General features: G+C 50.2%; 1 protein-coding gene across 6 annotated transcripts in view; it reads right to left on the reverse strand.

Moving 5' to 3' along the window:
- HP1BP3 (heterochromatin protein 1 binding protein 3) overlaps positions 1–18,624 on the reverse strand; it is a 43,088-nt gene extending 24,464 nt beyond the window's left edge. The window contains exons 1-7 of one of the 6 annotated variants that reach the window (XM_060202337.1): positions 18,476–18,624; positions 12,036–12,234; positions 11,221–11,320; positions 6,339–6,492; positions 5,252–5,411; positions 4,724–4,867; positions 993–1,073 (exon numbers count right to left, since the gene is read on the reverse strand). In XM_060202337.1, coding sequence (XP_060058320.1) covers positions 993–1,073; positions 4,724–4,867; positions 5,252–5,411; positions 6,339–6,492; positions 11,221–11,320; positions 12,036–12,131 — 735 coding nt within the window. In that variant the 5' untranslated portion in view covers positions 12,132–12,234; positions 18,476–18,624. Of the gene's footprint in view, positions 1–992; positions 1,074–4,723; positions 4,868–5,251; positions 5,412–6,338; positions 6,493–11,220; positions 11,324–12,035; positions 12,235–18,475 lie in introns of those variants that run through there. The other 5 variants (XM_060202336.1, XM_060202338.1, XM_060202339.1 and 2 more) reach the window with 5 other exon arrangements.
- Positions 18,625–25,300: the final 6,676 nt, after the last annotated feature.

The following is a 25,300-nucleotide window of genomic DNA, read 5'->3' on the forward strand; positions in this document are numbered from 1 at the left end:
TGCAGATGGAAGGAAAATGGGAGGAGGCACAACACTCAGCGATACTGTGCAGACACGAGCCCCAGTCCATTCTCCAGCTCCACATCAACAACAAAAACATAAGAATGCGCGCGGGGGGGGGGGGGGGGGGGGGAACAGCCCATGTTATGCAAACAGACTGTCATTCCTGAGACTCTGAGAAGCCCCAGGTTCAATCTCCCATACTAGCATCAGCCACAGCTAAGCAGTACTCCGGTAAAAATAAATATAATAATAAAGCAAAAAATCGTTGCAATTATAAAAAATAAAAGATTCAGAAGAATATTCAATCAGTAATATAGAGAAAACACTATTATTTCACAAACACGTTCTATACGTTAAAGTATGCATATTGGAGAGAATGCTAGGAATTATAAAAAGAGAGAAGGAAGGGAGCAGCGCAGCGGGTTAAGCGCAGGTGGCACAAAGCGCAAGGACCGGCGTAAGGATCCCGGTTAAAAACCCCAGCTCCCCACCTGCAGGGGAGTCACTTCACAGGTAGTGAAGCAGGTCTGCAGGTGTCTTTCTTTCCCCTTTTCTGTCTTCCCCCCCTCTAGATTTCTCTCTGTCCTATCTAACGACGATGACATCAATAACAGTAACAATAATAACTACAACAATAAAACAACAAGGGCAACAAAAGAGAAAATAAATATTAAAAAAATAAAAGAGAGAAGGAAAACTGACTTTGGGTCCAGCTGAATCTAGTTTTGGGTAAAAGTGAACTTTCCTACTCACTTTTAATCTGAAAGATGAACAAAAAAACCCTGTCAAATTCACACAGCTGTCCACATTCAATACAGGTCAGTAACAAGCAGGATTCTAGACTGCAGTGCTTGGACCTGCACGACGCCCAGCCTTCCCACCAGCTCTGTGGTCCTGTCAGTAGCATGTGGGCATCTGATGGCACCGTCAGGTTTAGCAGCAGTAACAGTAGCATGGTGCTCTACTCAAATGTGGGTTGGATGACTTACCTTTCTGTTTCTAGATTTCTGAAGCGTTTTTCTTGATTTCTGAACCACAACAAAACTCCCAGAAGCACCTTTTCCTTTTACCTAATGTAATATAATTTGTTACAGTAATCAATATTTATAAATCATCTTATTTAATTTATAAATTAAACGAAGCAAATTATAAGGCTAATGTAAAATATGTTACTCTTTCAAGATAATGAAAGTTAAGTCGAAAGACATCATCCTTATACCATACAGTTATGCAATACTGGGAAAGTCTGTAAGCCCTTTGAGTATCTGTCTCCTCCATTTACAGAACCAGATAAGAAGGGCTGTGTTAGCAGGCTGTCTAAGTCTGTTATAAAGGCGGCGTTGCAGGTGGGACTGCCACATATTCAGCACGAGACAGATGCGCCTGAGCTCAGTCCCCAGCACTGCATAAACCAGATGCTCTGGTTCTCTTAATAGATCAATAAATAAAACCTCCAAGAGAAACGCCGCTGGGGCCGAGTGGTGGCACACTCAGCAGAGGGCACACCTTACAGTGTGCGAGGACCTGGGTTCAAGCCCCAACCCCCACCTAGAGGGAGAAAGCTCCACCAGCAGTGGAGCAGTGCTGCAGGCGTCTCTCCCTCCCTCCTTTTCAATTTCTGTCTATCCAATAAACAAATCAATAAGAAAGAAATGTTACCTAGCAAGTGGCAGAGTGATGCTGTGGTTCTCTCCCTTATTAATAAAGCTTTTTAGGAAAAATTTTGAAAGAAAACAGTAAAGGGAGGGAGAGAAACAAGAGCAACTTGCCGGCAGATGGCGCACTACTCTGTGAGGCCCCCTCAGGCCCACCCCGCAGAGACACTGAGGCGTCGCTCCCTTCTCTCTGGCTCATTCTGTCTTTCGCCCTCTAATACTGAGGAAAAAAAACAATAAATAATTAAGACAAGAACAACAGGGCAGGGCGGGGGTGGTGGTGGTGGTTAGTATAACAGTTATGCAAAGATTCTCATGCCTGAGGCTTCAAAGTCACAAGTTAAATCCCCCGCCACATTGTAATTCTGAGCTAAACAGTGTTCTAAAAAAAAACAAAACACTCACACCCCAGCACTACCACCACCACCTCAGAGGGAAGGAAGGGGGAGCACGTCAGTTTATGCCACAGACTTTTCCTGCCTGAGGCACCAGGCCCTGACACCACCAGAAGCCAGAGCTGCGGGGTACCCCAGTGAAAACACACACACAGTGCCAGAGAGAGAGGCAAATGATGTCTCGGGGAAAAGGAGAAGGTCTCTCACTATCCTGGAAAAGTCTGAAATCTGGAGGCAGGTGGTGGCGCACCTGGTTGAGTACACACATCACAGTGTGCAAGGACCTGGGTCCAAGCCCCTGGTCCCCCACCTGCAGAGGAAGCTTCACAGGTGGTGAGGCAGGGCTGCAGGTATCGCTGTCTTCCCTTTCCCTCTCTATATCTGGCTGTCTCTATCAAATAAAAAGGGTTGAAAGAATAAACAAGTCTGGAACCTAGCTGGTCTCAGGTGACACAGTCGGCCACCATTTCCCGTGGTCAATGATCATGCCATTTGCAAAAGGCGTGTCAGCACGGAGGAGTCTCAACACCCTCATCTGACAACACGGCTGGCTCAGTTCTCACCGTGCCTTGCCTTCACCTATACCTAGCACACTGCTGTGACTGTAGCAGTCAAGCGGAAATGCTTTCAATCTAGAAGCTACTGATCTAAGTCTCAAAGTGAGGATCAGCCTAAGAGGTTAGACTAACTGCATTTTCACTGAGAAAAGCATGAAGCTGGGGCTGGGTGGTGGTGCCCCTGGCTGAGTGTCACCACACATAAGGACCCAGGCTTACGGCCCTGATCGCCACCTGCAGAAAGCAGTACTGCAGGTGTCTCTCCTGCTCCAGTCCCCTCCCTCAGTTTCTCTCTGTCCTATCAAATCAAAGTTAAAAACTTAACACCACGCAAAGCGCATGTGGCGTATGTGGCGCAAAGCGCAAGGACTAGAATAAGGATCCCGGTTCGAGCCCCCGGCTCCCCACCTGCAGGGGAGTCGCTTCACAAGCGGTGAAGCAGGTCTGCAGGTGTCTTTCTCTCTCCCGTCTCCCCCTCCTCTCTCCATTTCTCTCTGTCCTAACAACGACAACATCAATAACAACAACCATAATAACTACAACAATGATAAAAAACAAGGGCAACAAAAGGGAAAAATAAATTTAAAAAATTTTTTAAATGTTATATTAATAAAAAATTATCTCCAGGGAGTCGGGCGGTCAAGTGCACGTGGTGCAAAGTGCAGGGACCGGTGGAAGAATCCCGGTTCGAGCCCCCAGCTCCCCACCTGCAGGGGAGTCACTTCACAAGCAGGTGAAGCAGGTCTGCAGGTGTCTTTCTCTCCCTGTCTCTGTCTTCCCCTCCTCTCTCCATTTCTCTCTGTCCTATCCAACAAAGATAACATCAAGAACAACAATAATGACTACAACAATAAAAACAACAAGGACAACAAAAGGGAAAATAAATAAATATTAAAAAAATTATCTCCAATTAATGCAAAACTCTTACTATTCTTGGATTTCATCCTGTCTCATGAAGTGATCACTATGCCCACTCAATCAGAGAAAAAAAAAAACACAAAAAAAACTAAGCACCATGGTTATCAATTCATAAACTATGCTGATATAAAGAATGATAGAGAGCATGTCACTGATTCAGATTATACTGACAGAATACTTATTAGTCAGTGATTATCTCAAAGGACATTCAAACAACCATTTTACAGCATATTGAGAAAGTTGGGCTGGGAAGACAGGTTAGTAGTTATGCAAACAACTCACATCCCTGAGTCTCCAAGGGCCTAGGTTCAATCCTCAGCACCCAACTAAGCCAGAGAGAAGCAGTGCTGTGGGGTGTGTGTCTCATTAAAGTAAAATAAAATACTAAAGAGGGTGGGTGGGCGAGAATATCAGCTCTTCCCACAGGAATCTGTTTGACTCAGTAAGAGATGTCCTACCCCAAGCACCCAACATGACAGAGGCACCTGCATATACATATGAAACTAAACACAAGAAGTTCCTGAGCACCCCTGGGTGGCACAAAATTCTATTATTACTCAAACCACACAGAAAGATGAAGAGGAAAGATAATGGGACTCTGGGAAGGTGCTGAATTAAGTCCCTAAGCCACCCATGTCACTACACTTGGGACCATGGCAATTACATCTGGACCTTGGAGGAGGGTCAGATAGAGACAGTCCATTTGAGTTTTCCGTTCCTGTGATTTTAAGCAATGTTTTGATATTATACAAAGTAACGTGAATTTATGTCTGAAACCAATATTGAGTTTAGTAATAGTCTCAATTCACTAGCTCCCAACAGACTTTAAAATTTTTCAGGTAAGTCAAAGTAGAGCCATCTGCAAGACTCTAGTCATCTAAGTCAGGCTTTAATGCTTTAATGATCTATCTAATTACTGCAAAGCAACAGCAGTTCCCTACACGATCCCAACCAAAAATACTGTAAGACAGCAAAACCCTGTACTACGTGTCCTACTACAGTTGCCTTCTAGAATCATCAGTGAGGGCTGGCACTAGTGATGCTGAAACCTGTCTCAGATAATAAAACATGATTAAACAAAAGCCTTTCACAACATTAACTTATTTTGACCAGGAGTCTAGACGTCACTGTGTGAACTCATACATATCTAGCCAAGACCTGCAGAAATGATAGTATGACCACAGCTGCCGGGTACCTGTCTTATGACGCCTCTATTCAGCTCTCTCTTCAGTGCTTGTTTAAGGAGGTAGCCCCTTCTCTCCAGCTCTAGAGAAGGGTACTTATGGATGATGTATTTTCGAATAGCGACCACCGATGCACCACTCTTCTGGAAGCATGCCTGGAAGACAGATTTATCAAGCTATACGCAATATCTTATTTATTGACCGATTCCAGGGTTATCACTGGGGCTCGGTGCCTGCTCTACAAATCCACTGCCCCTGGTGGCCATTTTTCCCCATTTTATTGGACAGGACAGAGAGAAACTGAGAGGGTGGAGGAGACAGAGAGGGAGAAAGACACCTGAAGCCCCACTTCGCCACCTGCAAAACATCCTACTGCAGGTGGGGAGCGGGGGCTTGAACCAAGGTCCTTGTGCTTTCTTCTGTTTAATCTGTTTTAGGAAGCAGAGCAAGATCTCTGAGGTTTGGAGAGGACTATGCCATTTTCCTATAAGCAAGAGATGAACAGAGTAAATGTAAGATCACTTGAAAGAAGCACTTGCCTTAATAGCCTCAGTGAGGATTGCATCCATTTTGGGGCGTGGAGAGGAAGCCATTGGTGCCTGTTTCTGGGCTCTGGCCAGCTGGCTGGCAGAAAGAGTGGCCCATGAAGGTATTGTCTTCTTCACTTTCTTCTCCTTTTCTTTAGACTGATCTTTCTCACTGAGAAATAAATGTTATGTCAGGTAAGTTCTTCAGAACAAGATATAAATTCAAAAACGGTAAATAATCAGGACAGGATAAAACTCAATTTATTTTCATAGTACGATGACACCAAATAAGCAAAATTCTACAGAAATACTTTTTAATAACTAAATACTAAAAATGAACCAGAAAAACTTTCTTGGGTGCAGGAGTGGAATCAAATTAGCACTGATAAATAAAAGAATAAATTTAGAATTATTCTAGGGTCCAGTACAACAAATGTAATTTGGTACAACAGAAAGAACTCAACCATGTGGAGTCAGAGAGGCTGTGTTTGAATTGTAGTTCCAACTCTATAATGTAGGCAAACAGCCTGAATGTCCTCAGCTATCAAACACGACATAAATAATGCCAAGTAGCAAATACTTTACAAGGTGGTGGCAAGAATCATAAAATTATGTTTAGTCAAGCCTTTTGTGGTGCTCTGCCCACAGCAGCACGTGATCAACATGGCCTAACACACACTCCACAGCCTAGAGCGCAGCCGGCTGCCGAGAGCCTTACGCCTGGGATAGAAGGCTCCCTCCCCAAGGACTACGCCTACAAGGCAGAGCTACTGCAATGCTGTTCTTTCATTACATTTCTAATGTTCTGACCAATTATAATGCTACCAGTTTGTTTGTTTTTTCAGACTGAATACTGAACCCAGCACCTTCTGCATGTATGATACCAACACCGAGCAGCCTCTCTGAGCCAAAATTGTTTAAGGAGAATGAACTTTGGGTCAATTTAAAGCTTTGCTATTACTATAAACTCTAAGAGGTCATAAAGCTATCTGCTAAATCTGCCTGGGAGCAAGCCATATTGAAACACTTTGAAGCACACCGCTCCAGTGTGCTCGTACACCGTCTTCCATGACAAAGAGCAGAAAGGCCCACTCCTTACTCCTTTTTGGCTTCCTCAGGAGACGCGTTTTCTTCCTTCTCTTCGTTCTCAGGTTCTCCCTTTGGCTGCTCTGCCTCGCTGGATGTAGCCGGCGGAGTTTCATTTTCTTGTTCTTCTACAGTGGAAACAGACTCCTCTGAACTTATGTCTGGTGCTAGTAAGTGAGGTGAGCAGAATTTTATCAGGTGGATGGATTAGACCCAAGTCAACAGAAGGGTAAAAGTTGGTCAAAGGCCCCAGTTAATAGATGAAGCCTCAGCTAGAGAACTGGGTGTACTTTTCTTTTATTCTTTCTGTCATTCAAGTTACCTATTCAAGTGGTTATTCAATCAGACCATAGCGTAAAAAAAGGAGAAGGACCAGGGAATCACACAGTAAAAGGAGTTTTTGTGCCTCAAACCAAATCCCTCAGTAGTTTTACTCTGCTTGTATCAGTGATGAGATTTGTAACAGAGACCGAATGTGTTTCCCAAGTGAAATCACTGGGCCAAGAATGGGGAAACTGAGGCCTGGAGTGATTGTGTATTTGTCTTTTTTCAGACTGTCTCTAGAAGGCAAACAGAATCTCAGAAAATGGTTACTTTAAGCACGAACTTCAAAAAGGACAATTCCAATGACAAAAAAAGAAAAAAAGATAAAAAAAAAAAAAAGGCAGAAGTCTGTCCTTTTAGTGCTTAGTAGTTTAAATCATATGAACTACTAGGATAATAAGTGTTACTTTCTCCTTGTAACCAAATCTTATAAATACAATTCTAAAATGATTTCTGGTTTCTCAAAAGATTAAAATTCACTGCAGATCGTCTACTGTTTATAAATCCTGGATTATTTTCTTCAGCCAGATTTGCAGACTTCAGCTGAACACCCTGCCAAAGGTTTCCAACCGAGAGAGATGGTTGAGCAGGGCTAGGGAATGGGAGGTCTGCATTTATCCTGCCTCTGCCAAGGCAGTTGCAGACAGGACGTAACTTCAACGATCTAGGAACATCCCCATAGCAACAGTAAGTGCTAGTTTTTTTTAAGTTGACAATTTTGCATAGCCCATGAATGACATTATAAACATTGAATGACCCTGGGCCAAAAGAAAAGTCCCCCATGCCTGTTTTAGAATTAGGTACACATGGATTCAAGCACAGACTTTATGAATTTCTAGTCTTTGGCTTAAGTAACGTCACCTGCAAGCTACTTCAAGGACTCTGTAAGATGCTTCATGGTGGGAGTCGGGCAGTAGCGCAGCGGGTTAAGCGCACGTGGCACAAAGCACAAGGACCGGTTAGGATCCTTCCCGGTTCAAACCCCCGGTTCCCCACTTGCAGGGGAGTCAATTCACAGGCGGTGAAACAGGTCTGTAGGTGTCTCTCTTCCTCTCTATCTCCCCCTTCTCTCTCAATTTCTCTGTCTCTATCCAATAACGAAAGAGAGAAAGAAAGGAAGGGATGCTTCATGGCCAACCTGTGCTTCTACTAGGTGACCCATTTCTTTCAGCTTCCTCTACTACTTCCAGAACTGTCTTTGCAGAGTATTAAGCTAGAACTTCAGTATCTGGCAATGCAGATAGTAACTACAAAGTGTACTTTTTAACATGGTCTGCTCTACTTCTTCTTCTTTTTTTTTTTTAAGATTTTATTTACTTATTAATGAGAAGATAGGAGGAGAGAAAGAACCAGACATCACTCTGGCACATGTACTACCGGGGATCAAACCCGGGACCTTGTGCATTATCACTGCGTCAGCTCCCGGACCACGTCTACTCTACTTTTTGACAAATGATCTGACCTTATTTGCTAGACGAGTAAGAATCCACTAGCGTTTTTTTTTTTTAATTTAAAAAAACTGTTCCAGTTCAAGCCCGGCTCCCCACCTGCAGGGGGGGTCCCTTTGTAAGTGTTGAAGCATGTCTGCATGTCAAGAACAATTTACTGAGTTGTACTATAATATCAGAGCTACAAATGTAATTCCACATTATTTTCTCTTCTCAAGAACCATATGATTGTTCAGGTTTAAACAAAGGTCCATCGCATCAATGGGCACGATGTAGTACGTATACGTCAGTTGCCAACTTATAAACTTGCCATCTGCCTCTATGAAATGCAGGATTTTAAAATTTGGGGTGAAATATTGAGAAGTTCACTTATCTCCACGTACAAAGTATTGCAATGGGCTAGAGAGTAAACAGACATATGACTTGTGAAGTCAGTCAGTACTCGTCCATAATTCTTGAATGGCTTTATTTGTGATTTAAGTGGTTTGTAAGATCGTTAAGATACTAGGGGTATAATTCCTCACCACTCCCGACACCAGAGTTCTGTGATCTCCCCCATCTTGACCCCCGACTTAAGCACCAGAATTCTTGCAAGGTCCCAGAGACAGGTGGCTCTTTTCTTAGTTGACATCTTTTTTTTTTTTTTAATTATGGTTTTTCTTTTTTTTTGTTACTTTATTTACTGGATAGAGACACAAGAAATTGAGAGGGAAAGGAGGGTGACAGAAAGGAAGGGAGACAAAGAGATACCTGCAGCCCTGCTTCATCACTCGTGAAGCCTTACCCCTGCAGGTGGGGACCAGGGGCTCGAACTTGGGTCCTTGCTCATTGTAACGTGTGCGCTCAGCCAGGTGTGCCACCACCCGGCCCCGGCTGACTTCTTTAATACTGTACAAAACCGTGCCACCCCCTTGTCATGTATTCTGGAAACTGTAGTTGGTGGTTTAGTAGTTCCAGCTTCTACTAAGGCAAGTAGAAATGACCACCAATCAGCTTAGCTCAGTGCTGACAGCAGAACCAACCTTCAACTCGCCAGCACCTTGTTCAACAAGCTGACTTCTACGTCTCCTAACTGCCTTAGGCCAGGTAATCACACTGCTTACTCCAAGGGTTTGAAGAAAAACTGCAGGCTGGGCACCCAGGGAACAAAGGCAACAGAGAACAGGTGTGCTTCTGATTCATGCCAATCAGCAAAAAATAGTCACAATGGGGAGAGAACCGGGAGATCAAAGGTGGAGGAAGGGGGGGGGTGTGTGCAAAAGATAAGTCACAACAAGAGAAAAGGAAACAAGAGGGGCCAGGCAGTGGTGCACTTGGGTTACGCGCACACATTACTGTGTAAGGTTGCAGGTTCAAGCCCCTGGTCCCCACCTGCAAGGGGAAAGCTTCACAAGCAGCGTAGCAGGGCTGAAGGTCTCTCTCCCTCTCTGTCTCCCACTTCCCTCTCAATCCCTCTCTGTCTCTATCCAATAATAGCTAAATAAAAACATTTTTAAAAGTCTTTAAAAAAAAGGAAAAAAAGAAATGGAACAAGGAGAAGGAGAAGAGGTGGCTATGCATTTTTCACCATTATTTTCAAATCTGTCTAATCAGTCTTCTCTCCACCATCCTTGCTCTCTTTCTCTTTTTAGATGGAGACAGAGAAGTACAGAGGCACAGAGAGAGGGACAGGTATCACAGTGAAAGGAGGTTGGGTAAACCAATGTCTTAATTGTTCACTTGCTCTGTTAAGACCTCTAGGTGACTGAGTTTCTGCTGTGCACCCTGGAAGCCCAGGCTCTTCATCGGAATCTTTATCCTTATAACATTTTATGTCCACAGCCTCCAGGGTTATTGCTGGAACTTGATGCCAGCACTATGAATCCACCATTCCTCGTGGCCATTTTTTTCCTTCCTTTTTTATTAGATAGGACAGAAAGAAGTTGAGAGGGAGAGAAAACAACACCTGCAGAGCTGCTTCGCCACTCGTGAAGTTGAGAGGGAGAGAAAACAACACCTGCAGAGCTGCTTCGCCACTCGTGAAGCGTCCGTCCCTCCTGCAGGTGGGGAGCGGGGGCTTGAACCTGGGTCCTTACGCAAGATAGTGTGCGTGCTTACTGTGGTACGACACTGCAGCTGACACTTTTTTCTTTTTTACTCTCCCCAAGTCTCTTAAGACTTTTCTCTTATTAATCCCCAAAACATTAACTTGTTTAAGAGACGGTAAGAAAGTCATGGGCCACAGGTATGATGTTGACAGGTGCCACTTTTCTCTGTCCAGGTTCTTTCAAAACACTTAGCCCTGTGTTGGGGTGCTGGGTGCAGGGCAGCGCACAAGGACCCATATTGGGGGTGAGAGTGTTTTGCAGATGCCTATCAGAGAGATGAGACACTGTGTTCCCGTCAGCAGCTGTCCTGTGAACCATCAGCCCTTCAGAAACAGGAAAGAAGAAGACTGTCCCGAGGAGGAGAGCACCCAGCACCCAGGCTTCAGCACTGGCCACGCACTCTGTCCCGAGGAGGAGAGTACCCAGCACCCAGGCTTCAGCACTGGCCGCGCACTCTGTCCCGAGGAGGAGAGTACCCAGCACCCAGGCTTCAGCACTGGCCACGCACTCTGTCCCGAGGAGGAGAGCACCCAGCACGCAGGCTTCAGCACTGGCCGCGCACTCTGTCCCGAGGAGGAGAGCACCCAGCACCCAGGCTTCAGCGCTGGCCGCGCACTCTGTCCCGAGGAGGAGAGCACCCAGCACCCAGGCTTCAGCGCTGGCCGCGCACTCTGTCCCGAGGAGGAGAGCACCCAGCACCCAGGCTTCAGCGCTGGCCGCGCACTCTGTCCCGAGGAGGAGAGCACCCAGCACCCAGGCTTCAGCGCTGGCCGCGCACTCTGTCCCGAGGAGAAGAGCACCCAGCACCCAGGCTTCAGCGCTGGCCGCGTACTCTGTCCCAGGAGGAGCACCCAGCACCCAGCACCCAGGCTTCAGCGCTGGCCGCGCACTCTGTCCCGAGGAGGAGAGCACCCAGCACCCAGGCTTCAGCGCTGGCCGCGTACTCTGTCCCAGGAGGAGCACCCAGCACCCAGCACCCAGGCTTCAGCGCTGGCCACACACTCTGTCCTGAGGCCTGCTAGCCCCATCGCCTTACCTGGTGGCTTTTCTTCCTCCCCGTCAGCGACTTTGCTCTTGGGAGCAGTCTCCCGTGTAGAGTTCACAGCTCGGCGAATCGGCATGGTGCTATCTTCTACCTTCTAAGAAAAGAGATAGCCATCATCACACATGTACTTAAAAAATTACCTGTTCTTTCTCAAGGGGCTTAATTAGGTGTCAGAAGATGTAGGAGAATCCTTCAAGTCGACTCCAGGATCTGATGCAAATTACTTTTTAACGATTTTTTTCAAGTGAAATATGACTTTTTAGAAATACTTTTTGGGAGTCGGGCGGTAGCGCAGTGGGTTAAGCGCACGTGGCGCAAAGCGCAAGGACCGGCTTAAGGATCCTGGTTTGAGCCCTCTGCTCCCCACCTGCAGGGGAGTCGCTTCACAGGCGGTGAAGCAGGTCTGCAGGTGTCTTTCTCTCCCCCTCTCTGTCTTCCCCTCCTCTCTCCATTTCTCTCTGTCCTATCCAACAATGACGACATCAATAATAACTACAACAATAAAACAACAAGGGCAACAAAAGGGAATAAATAAATATAAAAAATTTAAAAAAAAACTTTTCAAAGTATTTTCTTTTAGCTAGAATTTCAAATGAAAGCAAATAATTACACTTGATTTAGAATTTGGAAAGTTTTCTCAAGAAATGAGGGGAAAAGGAGGATGAAAAGAACTTTATTGATTTGCTTTTTCGGAATCACAGCCCAGACTCCCCAAAGTAGGGAAAGGAACGTATACCAAGAAGGGCCCAGCAGGGCCTGAAGTCAGGGACTGATCCAAGGAGCTTTGAGAATGTGTCAGCCCCTACCTCACCTAACTTGTCCGCGTGGATCAGCTGAGCTCCTACTATAAGTGGGAGAGCCTTAGGATGGCCGAGTTCACCTTGAGACGCACCAGTCGCCATTTAAAATAATTTCTAGGCCCGAGTAGTAGAGGTTACACTCTGAAGCCTCTGCTGTTTACCACAAGGATTTCTCCTAATGGCTTCAGTGTGGTGAAGAATCAACCTAAAGCACAGAAAAGACCTGGTGTGAAGATTAACAGGAACAAAACTAATCTACGACATCTAAATTTAATATACACCCACAAGGGGGAAATTAACTATAAAACTCCTAAGTGGCAGAGGACGTGGCCAGTTCTTGTGAACGCTAAAATCACAGTGAAGACACACACTACACACAGCAGCGGCTGAGACAGACGCGTAAGCCAGGCGGATGCCGCACCTTTCCCAGGAGCAAAGGCAGCAAGGACAAGAAAGCCCACAAAGAACCAACCCCCACCCTCCGGTGGCCATCAGGAGCTTGGGAAGGACAGGATAAGGAGACTGAGGAACAGGTAGGTCAACCCACTAGAGAGAGAAGGCTTTTGTTACTGTGCTCAGACGAGTCAGGAAAATTACTGCAACCTTAACTCCATGTCTACTAGACAGTAATACATGGACAAAAAACTGCAGAGCGCGACACCCCACAAGCCTCTAAATGCAGAGAAGCTCATTTAGACCAGCACCTCGGAAAACACAACTGTGCTGCTAAGCCCTTCTTAGTCATATTTCTAACGTGAGCAAACTAGCACGGAACAAACAGCACAAATATTCAAGATAAAATCCCGGGTCACTGCAGGTTACCTGCCTACTAGTCCTCCCCCCGCCCCCTCGCCATCTCATCTGGGGCTCAGTAACATTTCATAAAGATCAATACAAGAAACAGGTGTTTGACTTTGTTAACAAAGAACTAGGGAGTAATAGATTAGTAAATCAATTTCAACTTCCAACAACTCTAGTCCTGTCCCGGAACTTAAGAGCTTTCAATTTGTCAATCGCCTAAACTGCAACTAGGATTAAATACACACAAAGAAAATGCTTCCAAACACCAAGAACGCCAACACTTGTGAACTTTCAAGAAACCAGCTGCAAGAAAAGCTAACTGGAGAATTCATGGTGGTCCTATCAAGAGTCACTCAGGGGTGGGAGAGAATGCAAACAGAGGCTCCAGAGTCCCAGGTTCAATCCCGTACACCACCCTAAGCCACAGCTGAGCAGGGCTCTGGTACAAAAAAAATTAAATCAGGCAGGGTGGGAGATTGTGCAATGGTGCCTTATGGAATTTGCCAAGTGCAAAGTTCTGAATTTGATCCCTGGCACCACATATACCAGCATGGTGCTCTGGGTTCTTTTTCTGTTAGTAAATAACTACATATATATTTTGGATACAGCCAAAATTGAGGGGAAGGGGATGACAGAGGGTGAGACAGAGAAACACCTGCAGCACAGCTTGACTGCTTGTGAAGCTTACCCCTGCAGGTGGGGGCTGGGGGCTTGAACCCGGTCCTTGCATATTATAATGTGCACTCAACCAGGTGTGCCACCACCTGGCCCCAGTAAATAATTGTAAAGATTGTTTTATTCCGAGAGAATTTCACACAAGCCAGGGAAAGAAAAAGAGAGAAGCCAGACCATACCAGAGATCAAACCCAGCATCTCGGCCATGCAGATCTGATGCTCCACCAACTGAACCACCCCAATCAGCAATCAGTAAACAAACTGGGGGGGGGGGGGGCTCAGGATGCCCGAGGCAGAGAGTCCGCTGAGCACAGGACCACGAGCCTGCGTTTCTGAACCCAGCGCTCAGCACCACCTATGCCAGACAAACGCTCGCTAATGGAGACAGACATTGCACGCTGCATGTGGTGGACTGGTGCAGCTTCCAAAGCCCTAGCAATGACAACTCTGGTAGCAAAAAAGGCTTTTAATTTGGATGAAGACAGAAATTGAGATGAAAGGGAGGAGATAGGGAGAAAGACATCTGCAGCACTGTTTGACCCCTTAGGGACTGGGGGCCGGAAGGAACCCTGGTCTTTGGTCCACAAGTGTGCCACTGCCTGCCCAAAATAAACAAGCAATCTTTCTTTCTTCCTTTCCTCTAGGGTTATCGCTGGGGCTTGGCGCCTACACTACAAATCCACTGCTCCTGTGGCCATTTTTTTTTTATTTTTGGGATAGGACAGAGAGAAATTTGAGACCGGAGAGGGAGAAAGGGAGAGTGAGACACCTGCAGACCTGCTTCTCCACTTGTGAAGCGTCCCCCCACCTCCGGCAGGTGGGGAGCTGGAGGACTAACTGGGATCCTTGCACAGGTACTTGTGCTTAGTACTATGTGCGCTTAACCCAGTGCACTACCGCCCAGTCCCCAATAATCTCTGTTTATCTGAGGTTGATGTGGCCCTCCTGTGGTCAACAATCTTTTATTTTTAAATGTTATTTATTCATTATTTCACAGGAAAGAGAAACTGAGAGGGAAGGGGGAGGGGCGGAGAGGGGAGAGAGCGCGCTGAAGCAGTGCTTCACCACTCATGAAGCCGTCCCTCCGAAGGTGGGGGCCTCCAACCTGGGTGCCTCCAACCTGGGTGCGTGCACGTGACAACACTCGGTCATCAATCTTTTTTTTTTTTTTAATTTTTTTTAAATTTATTTTATTTATTTATTCCCTTCTGTTGCCCTTGTTGTTTTATTGTTGTATTTATTATTGTTGTTGTTGGATAGGACAGAGAGAAATGGAGAGAGGAGGGGAAGACAGAGAGGAGGAGAGAAAGATAGACACCTGCAGACCTGCTTCACCGCCTGTGAAGCAACTCCCCTGCAGGTGGGGAGCCGGGGTTTGAACCGGGATCCTTATGCCGGTCCTTGTGCTTTGCGCCACCTGCGCTTAACCCGCTGCGCTACAGCCCGACTCCCGGTCATCAATCTTTTAAGGAAAAGCGGCTCCTCTTTTCTAATTTATTTTATCGGACAGAGACAGAGGACAGAGACAGCTGCAGCTCTGCTTCCCGACTTTGCAGATGGGCCCCAGAGGCCTGCAACCAGGCCTTCGCACGTGGTCCCCGCATTTAAGCAGGTGTGTAGGCGCAGGTGTGGCACCGCCCGGCTCCCATTAAATATGGTTTTTAATTTTTTTTTTATTTATATATATATATTTTTTTATTTCCCTCCAGGGTTATCACTGGGACTCAATGCCTGCACTATGAATCCACTGCTCCTGGATGCTACTTTCCCCATGTTGTTGCCCTTGTTACTGCTGTTGTTGGGTAGGGCAGAGAGAAATCGAGGGAGAAGGGAAGACAGAGGGGGAGAGACAGAGACACCTGCAGACCTGCTTCACCGCTTGTGAAGTGACCCCCCCCCACAGGTAGGGATCCTTGTGCTTCGTGCCACGTGCGCTTAACCCGTTGTGCTACTGGCCGGCCCCCATTTTTATTTTTAAAAGCTTAATGCCAGATTAACAACACAAAGACTTGCATTTGTCAGGGGGAAATGCTCACCCTGTGGGATTGGAGCGGGCACAGTGGGCAGCTCTCAAGCCTGAAGCCGGCTCAGCACATGGCACAGGCAGGAGCATGGCTTTGGTTCTCTCGTGAACGCACACACGTGCGTGATTCTTAAAAGACAGCTTTTATTTTATTTTATTTTATTTGAGAGACAGAGAGGAACAGAGAGGGGAGGGAGAGGCTGAGAGGGAGAATGGGGGCCGGTGGTGGCACACCTGGCTGAGAGCACATCACAACGTGCAAGGCCCCGGGTTCAAGTCCCTGGTCCCCACCTGCTTCACAAGGGGAAGCTTCACAAGCAGTGAGGCTGGGCTGCGGTGTCTGCGTCTCCCCTGCCCTGGATTTCTGGCCGTCTCTATGCAGTAAATGAAGCTAAGACACCTGCCTCGCCCCTCAAGAGGCTCCAGAGCTTAGGGCCAGGTGCTTCCAGCCACACGTCCATCATCCGTCAGACCGTCTCTGGCAAAGTCACGTCAGAGCCGCCAGACACATAAGTCTCCTGCAGGTGACAACTGTCTCCTTTCTCTGCGGAGCCCGCGGCCCATGGCAGGAGCAGTGGGCGGCTCACTCTCTCCCTCAGGCCAGAGTCGCTGGCTCTGCTGCTGCTCGGGCTCCCACAGCTACAGCAGGTAAAGCTGCAGGACGAGTGCTCCCTCTTTCCTGTCCTGGTGCCGAGTCCTCCCTCTTTCCTGCCCCGGGGCCGAGTCCTCCCTCCTTCCTGCCCTCAGGGCAGAGTGCTCCCTCCTACCTGCCCCGGGGCCGAGTCCTCCATCCATCCCACCCCGGGGGCGAGTCCTCCCTCCTTCCCACCTCGGGACTGAGTCCTCCCTCCTTCCCGCCCTGGGGCTGAGTGCTCCCTCCTTCCCGCCCTCAGGGCCTAATGCTCCCTCCTTCCCGCCCTCGGGGCCTAGTGCTCCCTCCTTCCCGCCCTCGGGGCCTAGTGCTCCCTCCTTCCCGCCCTCGGGGCCTAGTGCTCCCTCCTTCCCGCCCTCGGGCCAAGTGCTCCCTCCTTCCCGCCCTCGGGGCCGAGTGCTCCCTCCTTCCCGCCCTCAGGCCAAGTGCTCCCTCCTTCCCGCCTTCGGGGCCGAGTGCTCCCTCCTTCCCGCCCTCGGGCGAGTCCTCCCTCCTTCCCACCCTCGGAGCCGAGTCCTCCCTCCTTCCTGCCCTCAGGGCAGAGTGCTCCCTCCTACCTGCCCCGGGGCCGAGTCCTCCCTCCTTCCTGCCCTCAGGGCCGAGTGCTCCCTCCTTCCCGCCCTCGGGGCCGAGTGCTCCCTCCTTCCCGCCCTCAGGGCCGAGTCCTCCCTCCTTCCTGCCCTCAGGGCAGAGTGCTCCCTCCTACCTGCCCCGGGGCCGAGTCCTCCCTCCTTCCTGCCCTCAGGGCCGAGTGCTCCCTCCTTCCCGCCCCCGGGGCCGAGTGCTCCCTCCTTCCCGCCCTCGGGGCCGAGTCCTCCCTCCTTCCCGCCCTCGGGGCCGAGTGCTCCCTCCTTCCCGCCCTCAGGGCCGAGTGCTCCCTCCTTCCCGCCCTCGGGGCCGAGTCCTCCCTCCTTCCCGCCCTCGGGGCCGAGTGCTCCCTCCTTCCCGCCCTCGGGGCCGAGTCCTCCCTCCTTCCCGCCCTCGGGGCCGAGTGCTCCCTCCTTCCCGCCCTCAGGGCCGAGTGCTCCCTCCTTCCCGCCCCCGGACCGAGTCCCCCCTCTGCCCAGCAAGTCACTGGCACAGAGGAAGACACACGTCGCGGCTCGCAGCTGCCCCGAGCTCAGTCCCGGGTGCTGACAGGCCCTAAGCTCAGTCCCGGGTGCTGACAGGCCCGAGCTCAGTCCCGGGTGCTGACAGGCCCGAGCTCAGTCCCGGGTGCTGACAGGCCCGAGCTCAGTCCCGGGTGCTGACAGGCCCGAGCTCAGTCCCGGGTGCTGACAGGCCCCGAGCTCAGTCCCGGGTGCTGACAGGCCCCGAGCTCAGTCCCGGGTGCTGACAGGCCCGAGCTCAGTCCCGGGTGCTGACAGGCCCGAGCTCAGTCCCGGGTGCTGACAGGCCCGAGCTCAGTCCCGGGTGCTGACAGGCCCGAGCTCAGTCCCGGGTGCTGACAGGCCCCGAGCTCAGTCCCGGGTGCTGACAGGCCCGAGCTCAGTCCCGGGTGCTGACAGGCCCCAGCTCAGTCCCGGGTGCTGACAGGCCCGAGCTCAGTCCCAGGAGCTCAGCCCCGGGTGCTGACAGGCCCCAGCTCCGTCCCAGGAGCTCCGCCCCGGGTGCTGGCCGGCCGCGGCTCAGTCCCAGCTTGCCCCGGGCGCCCGCCCCCCGCCTCCGTCCCTTTATTTCCGGGGAGACGGGCTCCCGCGGGCGCGCCCTCCGCTCGCGAAGCGTCCGCTGCAGGCGGGCGGGGGCTCGAACCCGGGTCCTGGGCGGCGCGGAGACAAAGGGGCGCGGGGCCAAGATGGAGGCGGCGGCGCGGGGACGCGGGCGGAGCGGCCAGGCCCAACCCGCCGCCGGCCGGCAACCCGCGAGGCGCACGGGCAGCGCGCGGCGGGGCGGGGCCGGGGCCATGCCGCCGCAGCCAATCACCGCCGCCCGCATCTTTCGAAGCCGCTCCGAGGCCGCCGGCAGAGTGGGGTGAGGGGCGCGCGCCGAGCATGCGCGGGCCGCCGGCCAATGGGAGCGCGGCGGGGGCGGCGGCGCATGCGCGCGGGGACGCAGAGGCCTTAGGCCGGGACGCGGCCCCCTCCCCCGTCCAAACAAAACAAGGGCGGGAGCGCGCGCTCAGGCGCCCCGGCGGCGGCGACAACGCGGGGCAGGGGGTTGGGGCGCCCGGGGAGGGGCCCGGGGTGGCCGGAAGGGGCGCCCCCCGTCCGCAGGCGCCGCCCGAGCCGGCCGGCCTCGCACCTCCTCCCGCGCCGGGCGAAGGCGCCCACGCCGCCCGCCCGCCCGTCCCGTTACCTCAGCGCTCCCTTCCCGGCGCCCGAGTCCCGCACGGCCCCTCAGCGCCGCTCCCGCCGCCCGTCGCCGCCGCCGTCCTCCAGGCCCAGCCGCCGCGCTGTGCCGCCCCGCCCCCTCCCGCGGCCCCGCGCGCGCGCTCCCGCCGGCCCCGCCCCCAGGCGCTCAGCGAGGCCGCGCGCGCCGCTCTTCCACGGCCGGGGGCGGGGCCTCGGGAGGAGGCGGGCCCGCGAGAGGGGCGGGGCCTCGGGAGGGCGGGGTCGCGAGAGGGGCGGGGCCTCGGGAGGGCGGGGCGGGGCGGCCGAGCGCCCCACCTGCCGCCCTCCGCTGCGGCCGTGCGCTCCTGGCCCCGCCGGGCTGTGGCCGGGGCCGCCGTTACCCGTCGCGGGTAGTTTGCGGAGAGGCGCCCCGGGCTGGCGCTTTTCCACTGTTCGGGGCGGGCGGCTGAGCCTCTGCAGAGCCCCGGTCCAGCCCCGCGCCGAGCACGTGACGTTCCCGGCAGCCTGGCCCAGTGCTCAGGCTCTGTCCGGGCATCTGTCTGTCCAGACGGCCTCCCGTGCCCCGTGCTTGCCCGCCCCCTCCACTCCGAAGCCGCTACCTTAGGAGGCGGGCGCCGTCAGTCTGTCCGCCTTTAGGAGGCGGGCGCCGTCTGTCTGTCCTTAGGATCCCGGAGGGCCCCGGGGGCCGGGCGGTGGCGCAGCGGGTTAAGCGCAGGTGGCGCGAAGCGCACAGACCAACATCAGGATCCCGGTTCGAGTCCCCGGCTCCCCACCTGCAGGGGAGTCGCTTCCCAGGCGGTGAAGCGGGTCTGCAGGTGTCTGTCTGTCTCTCCCTCTCTCTGTCTTCCCTCCTCTCTCCATTTCTCTCTGTCCTGTCCAACAACAACGACATCAACAACAACAACAATAATAACAACAATGATGATGAACAAGGGCAAAAAGGGGAAAAAATAAAAATAATAAAGATGAGGTGGGCGCCGTCTGTCTCTCCTTAGGAGGTGGGCACTGTCTGTCTCTCTTTAGGAGACGGGCTCTGTCTCTCTGGCCTGTGTGTGCTTCTTCCTCCCGCCCACACCTCTGTCTTGTGAACATTTTCACTCCCTCCTCCCTTTTTAAAGACTCCATTCCTTTTTCATTTATGTATTGGATTAGGAAGCCTACATCCTTCCCCTCTTAAAGCTCATCTCACGAAGCTGATTTGAAGTAAGACCTGGAAAACTTTCCTCTTTCCCAAATCTTTGCCCTAAAAATAACAAAGCACACATCTCATTCTGTTGTGTGCAACGTACATTTCAAAGGGGGAACCCTGCACCGAAGCCCCCCCTGGACGACGGCCATGCGCTTGAGCTGACTACGGCTGCTGAGACGTGAGGGATTCAGCATGGTCACTGCGCTTGTGTATTGTTACGGCAATATCTGCATATCTTACCTTATCTGTCAAATGCATCATCTAACCAGCTTTTATTTTTATACTTACGCACACCCTTGGGAGTTAGTTTTACAGCTGACTTCACTGGGTCTTTTTTGAACTACCAGTACCAGAGAGTCAACATGTAAACCTCAGTTGAGCACTAATAGTTCACTGTTTGAACCTGTGGACTTGATCATCTAAAGCGTTCAGTGTGACAGAAGAGTGGAGCTGGAAGGAATCCTGTGAGGTGAGGTCAGCCAGAAAGAGAAGGTGGATACGGGATGACCTCACTCGTGGGCAGGGCTTAAACAGGAACATCAAGGGGAAGGAAACACAAAGCAGAGCTTGGACTGGCCTGAGGTTCTGCACTAAAGGAGAGGACTCTGGGAAAAGAGGACAGGAGGGCAGAGGGCTTCCAGGGCCTGGTACACGGCCATGGACCTAGTCTGGGGTGTTTCGCAGACAGCTTAGTGAGATGAGAAGTTGTGCCCATGTGTCAACAAATATACTGCAAACCATTAGCCTCCCGGTAAAATGGAAAAAGAAGAGAAAGGACCCTAGGTGTCTGGCCAGAAGATGAGCTACTGTGGGAGGACGAGGGTGTGTGGGCCGCTACCTGGTTACTTCACACTTCTGCCCAGGACTGTGCAGATGGCGAGAGTGACTTGGGAGTAGCAGAAACAGGGAAACGGGTGGCTTTGTGATGCAGAAAGGGAAGTGTCAACAAATCCCTGGAAGGCTGGTGTAGCGCTGGGCTGGGCTGAGCCCGCTTTGTCACACACTTGATCTGGGTGCAGGTTTCTCATTCACCACGCTGGAGGGAGGGAAGCTTTGCTGTGGTGTCTTTCCCTCTCTCCTTCGTTTCTTTTTTATCAGAAAAAATGGGCCCGGGATGGTGAAACCCCAGTGACAACACCAAAGTGCCTACAACTGTGTCATCATCTCTAGTTTTCAACAGAAATACCCACTTTTTCAGAAGCAAATTTCCTGTTGAACCTTCAGCACTCAGCAAGTCTTCATAAACTTGACAGTCTGTTCTCAGTGGAGTGAATTCACTGTGCTTTGCTGCTCCTCAAAGAAAAAGCTGAAGAAGATGGTCCTGAGGTCTCCTTCGCTCTCTTTGCCCACCTCCAAAAAAGGAGCCTTGTTTTGTATAGAAAGACATGTGACATTGTAATGTAAGGCACAAGAGTAGGGAGCGGGATCAACTAGGTTCTGTGAGTGTTTTCAGGCCAGACTGATCCAGAAAGAACATTGAAACGCATCTACTGTATTATGTATGGATGCATCTTTTTATTTTTCCTCCAGGGTTATTGCTGGGCTCGGTGCCTGCACCATGAATCCACCGCTCCTGGAGGCCATTTTCCCCCCTTTTGTTGCCCTTGTTGTTGTAGCCTTGTTGTGGTCATTATTGTTGTTGTTATTGATGTTGTTTGTTGTTGGACAGGAGAGAGGAGAGGAAGACAGAGGGGGGAGAGAAAGACCGACACCTGCAGACCTGCTTCACCTCCTGTGAAGCGACTCCCCTGCAGGTGGGGAGCCGGGGGCTCGAACTGGGATCCTTACGCCGGTCCTTGTGCTTTGCACCACGTGCGCCCAACCCGCTGCGCTACCGCCCGACCCCCTGGTTGTATCTTTAACCAGAGCACTGATCAGCTTTGGTGAATAGTGGTACAGAGGACTGAACCTGGGACTTTGGAACCTCAGGAATGAGAGGTTTTTTGCAGAACCATTATGCTATTAACTCTTGTTCTATTTATTTTTAAAATATTTTCATTTTTTATTGGCTATAGAGAGAACAAAGCTGAGAGAGGAGGGGGAGATAAGGAGAGACAGAGACATACACTTGCAGCCCGGCTTCACTGCTCGTGAAGCTTTCCCCCTGCAGGTGGAGACCGGGGGCTTGAACCTGGGTCTTTGTGCGCTGTAACTAACATGAGCAATCAACCAGGTGTGCTATCACCTGGGCCTGCCATCAATTTCATTCATATTCCATTTTATGTTAACGAAGAGAAGTCTGAAGATTAATGGGGGGGGGAGCTGGGGTCTCATGCATGAGTGACTCCACCTCCCCTGAGCTGACATTTTGTTTCCTGTACAGAGAGGTAAAGAGACAGGGACAAAGGGGTGACAGAGAGAGGAGAGACACCAGGGCCCAGAGATAGCTCACCCAGAAGAGTGGCCCCTCTCGGGGTTTGAGCCTTGACACCACATGCTAGCACCACAGTAGTGGGGAAGATGTGCGGCTGGAGAGACTGAATGATTTGAAGAGATTTCTGTGCTTCGTATGTCGATTCTGATTCTTCTCACAAGTCCAAGCGGAGGTATTGCAATTTCTGGCCTAGGAAGGTCTTGCTAGTGAGGTCTTTCTTGCATCCCTGGCATGGCCCTGGCAGGGCTTGGAGTCAGCTGACTGCTCTGGTGTCCAGCCAGAAGACAGAAGGGGCTCTCGATTTAGCTGTGCTTAGAATGGATGCAGGAGAACCAGCAGTGCCACACTCCATGTAACAGAGGCTCCAGGAGGTTCAGTGTTTGCCACCTAGGGCCGCTCTAGGACCTTACTGACTTTGCTGTTGCTGCCTGAGGCCGACGGCCTGGCTCAGAGTTAAGCAGGCCTGGTGGACCCTCCTGTGCCAATATTTCACTTCCTCTATTCACTGGTGACAGTGATTTTAACTCCACTCAGCTCAGCAATCATTAAACTGTTTCACTTGCTCAAAAACTCTGAAAACTTCTGAATTCTTAAACACCTGGACCCAAAGGTTTTGAATAAAGACAATGGGTCAGTATATATATATATTTCAGAAAATGAAATGACATTTACTCTTGTACTTTTTAAATCAACGTTGTTTTCAATTTATCAACTTTGTCACTGACAGTTTGAGGAGTTCTGTTCTAGGCGTCAGCTGCTCTTTGGGGCTCGACTGGAGGCAACATTTCTATTTACCTGAGTGCATCTGAAAGGTGTTAGTGGCCTGTTTACCCTCATAGTGAGGCTGTGACCTTAGCCCACAGTTGTACCTTAGTTTGAAGCAGTTGATACAGTTTTGAGTGGAGTTATAACTCAGTCCTCAAAAGAACAAAAACACCTGGAGATAAATTCAGATACGCATCACTGGGGAACTGTTGTTTTCGATGGGCTGGCTTCAGCAGGCCGGGCTAGCTTCACAGGCGGGTAACAGAGATGACCAGAGACATACGGCTGGGCCAGGAAGCTGTATTTCTTTATTTAAGATCAACGATTCATAAACTAAACCAAACGAATCACCAAACAGAACTCTCCTGCATCCTTCTCACATGGCGGCGCAAAGAAGTCTCGAACTCTGTCACTCTAGAACTCTGTCGGGGGTTCCTTCCTGGGGCGGGGACAAGCGGGCCCGCCAAACTAGCAGGACTAAACCAATTTCCTGGCAGGGGGAGAGCTAGACCAAAACCAATGTAAAGCATTGGTTTACATTGGTTTACAACAGGGAACAGGCTCTAGAACCAAGGTAGTTACGGGACTTAGCTCTAGAAGACAGGCTTCAGTTTCAAATCCATCCTCACATCAGGTTTGGGGATTTGTACGTTCAACTCTCTTACCCCCACTTGAACTTTTTCTTCAATTGCAGAGCTGGGGCCTGAGGATGTGTGACTTCACTCTGCCACCCGCCTTTTCAAGCAGAGAGGCGTAAGACGTCAGCCTCCTCCAGGCCATGTGCAGCAAGTGCCAAGCTGACAGGCAGTCAAACTGACTCTTTGCAGACTCCAGAGGAAAGTTCAGGAGGTGGCTCAGCGTGTAGAGTGCATGCCTTAGCATCCGTCAAGCCCTAGGTTCCACAGGAGACCATGATGACAGTGTGACATGGAGAATCCAAGGCCTGGACATCAGTGGATTCCCTGTCCTCTCCCCCAAAAAGCAGGTTAACAGTTAACGATTTAGGAGGACTTGGCTCACCCGGCAGCATCACATAAGAATAAAAGCATATACCAGAGGCAAGACAATTGCAATTCAAACAAACTAGACTGTCCAATGGAATAAAAAGCAAAACATCCAGTACTGACTGTGACTGTCAAGCAAAACATCAGTACTGACTGTATACTGTCAAGTAAAACATCCAGTACTGACTGTGTACTGTCAAGCAAAACATCCAGTACTGACTGTGTACTGTCAAGCAAAACATCCAGTACTGACTGTGTACTGTCAAGCAAAACATCCAGTACTGACTGTGTACTGTCAAGCAAAACATTCAGTACTGACTGTGTACTGTCAAGCAAAACATCCAGTACTGACTGTGAGTGTCAAGCAAAATATCCAGTACTGACTGTACTTTCAAGCAAAACATCCAGTACTGACAGTGAGTATCAAGCAAAACATCCAGTACTGACTGTGACAGTCAAGCAAAACATCCAGTATGACTGTGTACTGTCAAGCAAAACATCCAGTACTGACTGTGACTGTCAAGCAAAACATCCAGTACTGACTGTGACTGTCAAGCCAAACATCCAGTACTGACTGTGAGTATCAAGCAAAACATCAGTACTGACTCTGACTGTCAAACAAAATATCAGTACTGACTGTGACTGTCAAGCAAAACATCCAGTACTGACTGTGTAATGTCAAGCAAAATATAAGTACTAACTGTGACTGTCAAGCAACATCAGTACTGACTGTGACTGTCAAGCAAAACATCAGTAATGACCGTACTGTCAAGCAAAACATCCAGTAATGACTGTGAGTGTCAAGGAAAACATCAGTACTGACTGTGTACTGTCAAGCAAAACATCCAGTACTGACTGTGGACTGTCAAACAAAACATCACTACTGACTGTGTACTGCAAAGCTATATATCCAGTACTGACTGTGTACTGTCAAGCAAAACATCCAGTACTGACTGTGTACTGTCAAGCAAAACATTCAGTACTGACTGTGACTGTCAAGCAAAACATCACTACTGACTGTGTACTGCACAGCTATATATCCAGTACTGACTGTGTACTGTCAAGCAAAACATCCAGTACTGACTGTGACTGTCAAGCAAAACATCCAGTACTGAATGTGACTGTCAAGGAAAACATCACTACTGACTGTGTACTGCACAGCTATATATCCAGTACTGACTGTGTACTGTCAAGCAAAACATCCAGTACTGACTGTGACTGTCAAGCAAAACATCCAGTACTGAATGTGACTGTCAAGGAAAACATCCAGTACTGACTGTGTACTGTCAAGCAAAACATCAGTACTGACTGTGTACTGTCAAGCAAAACATCCAGTAATGACTGTGACTGTCACGCAGAACATCCAGTACTGACTGTGACTGTCAAGCAGAACATCTAGTACTGAATGTGACTGTCAAGCAAAACATCAGTACTGACTGTGTACTGCCCAACTATACATGCAGTGCTGACTGTGACTGTGAGCACAACATCCAGTAC

Source organism: Erinaceus europaeus, chromosome 11 (assembly GCF_950295315.1).
Source record: "Erinaceus europaeus chromosome 11, mEriEur2.1, whole genome shotgun sequence".
NCBI classification, from domain to species: Eukaryota; Metazoa; Chordata; class Mammalia; order Eulipotyphla; family Erinaceidae; genus Erinaceus; species Erinaceus europaeus.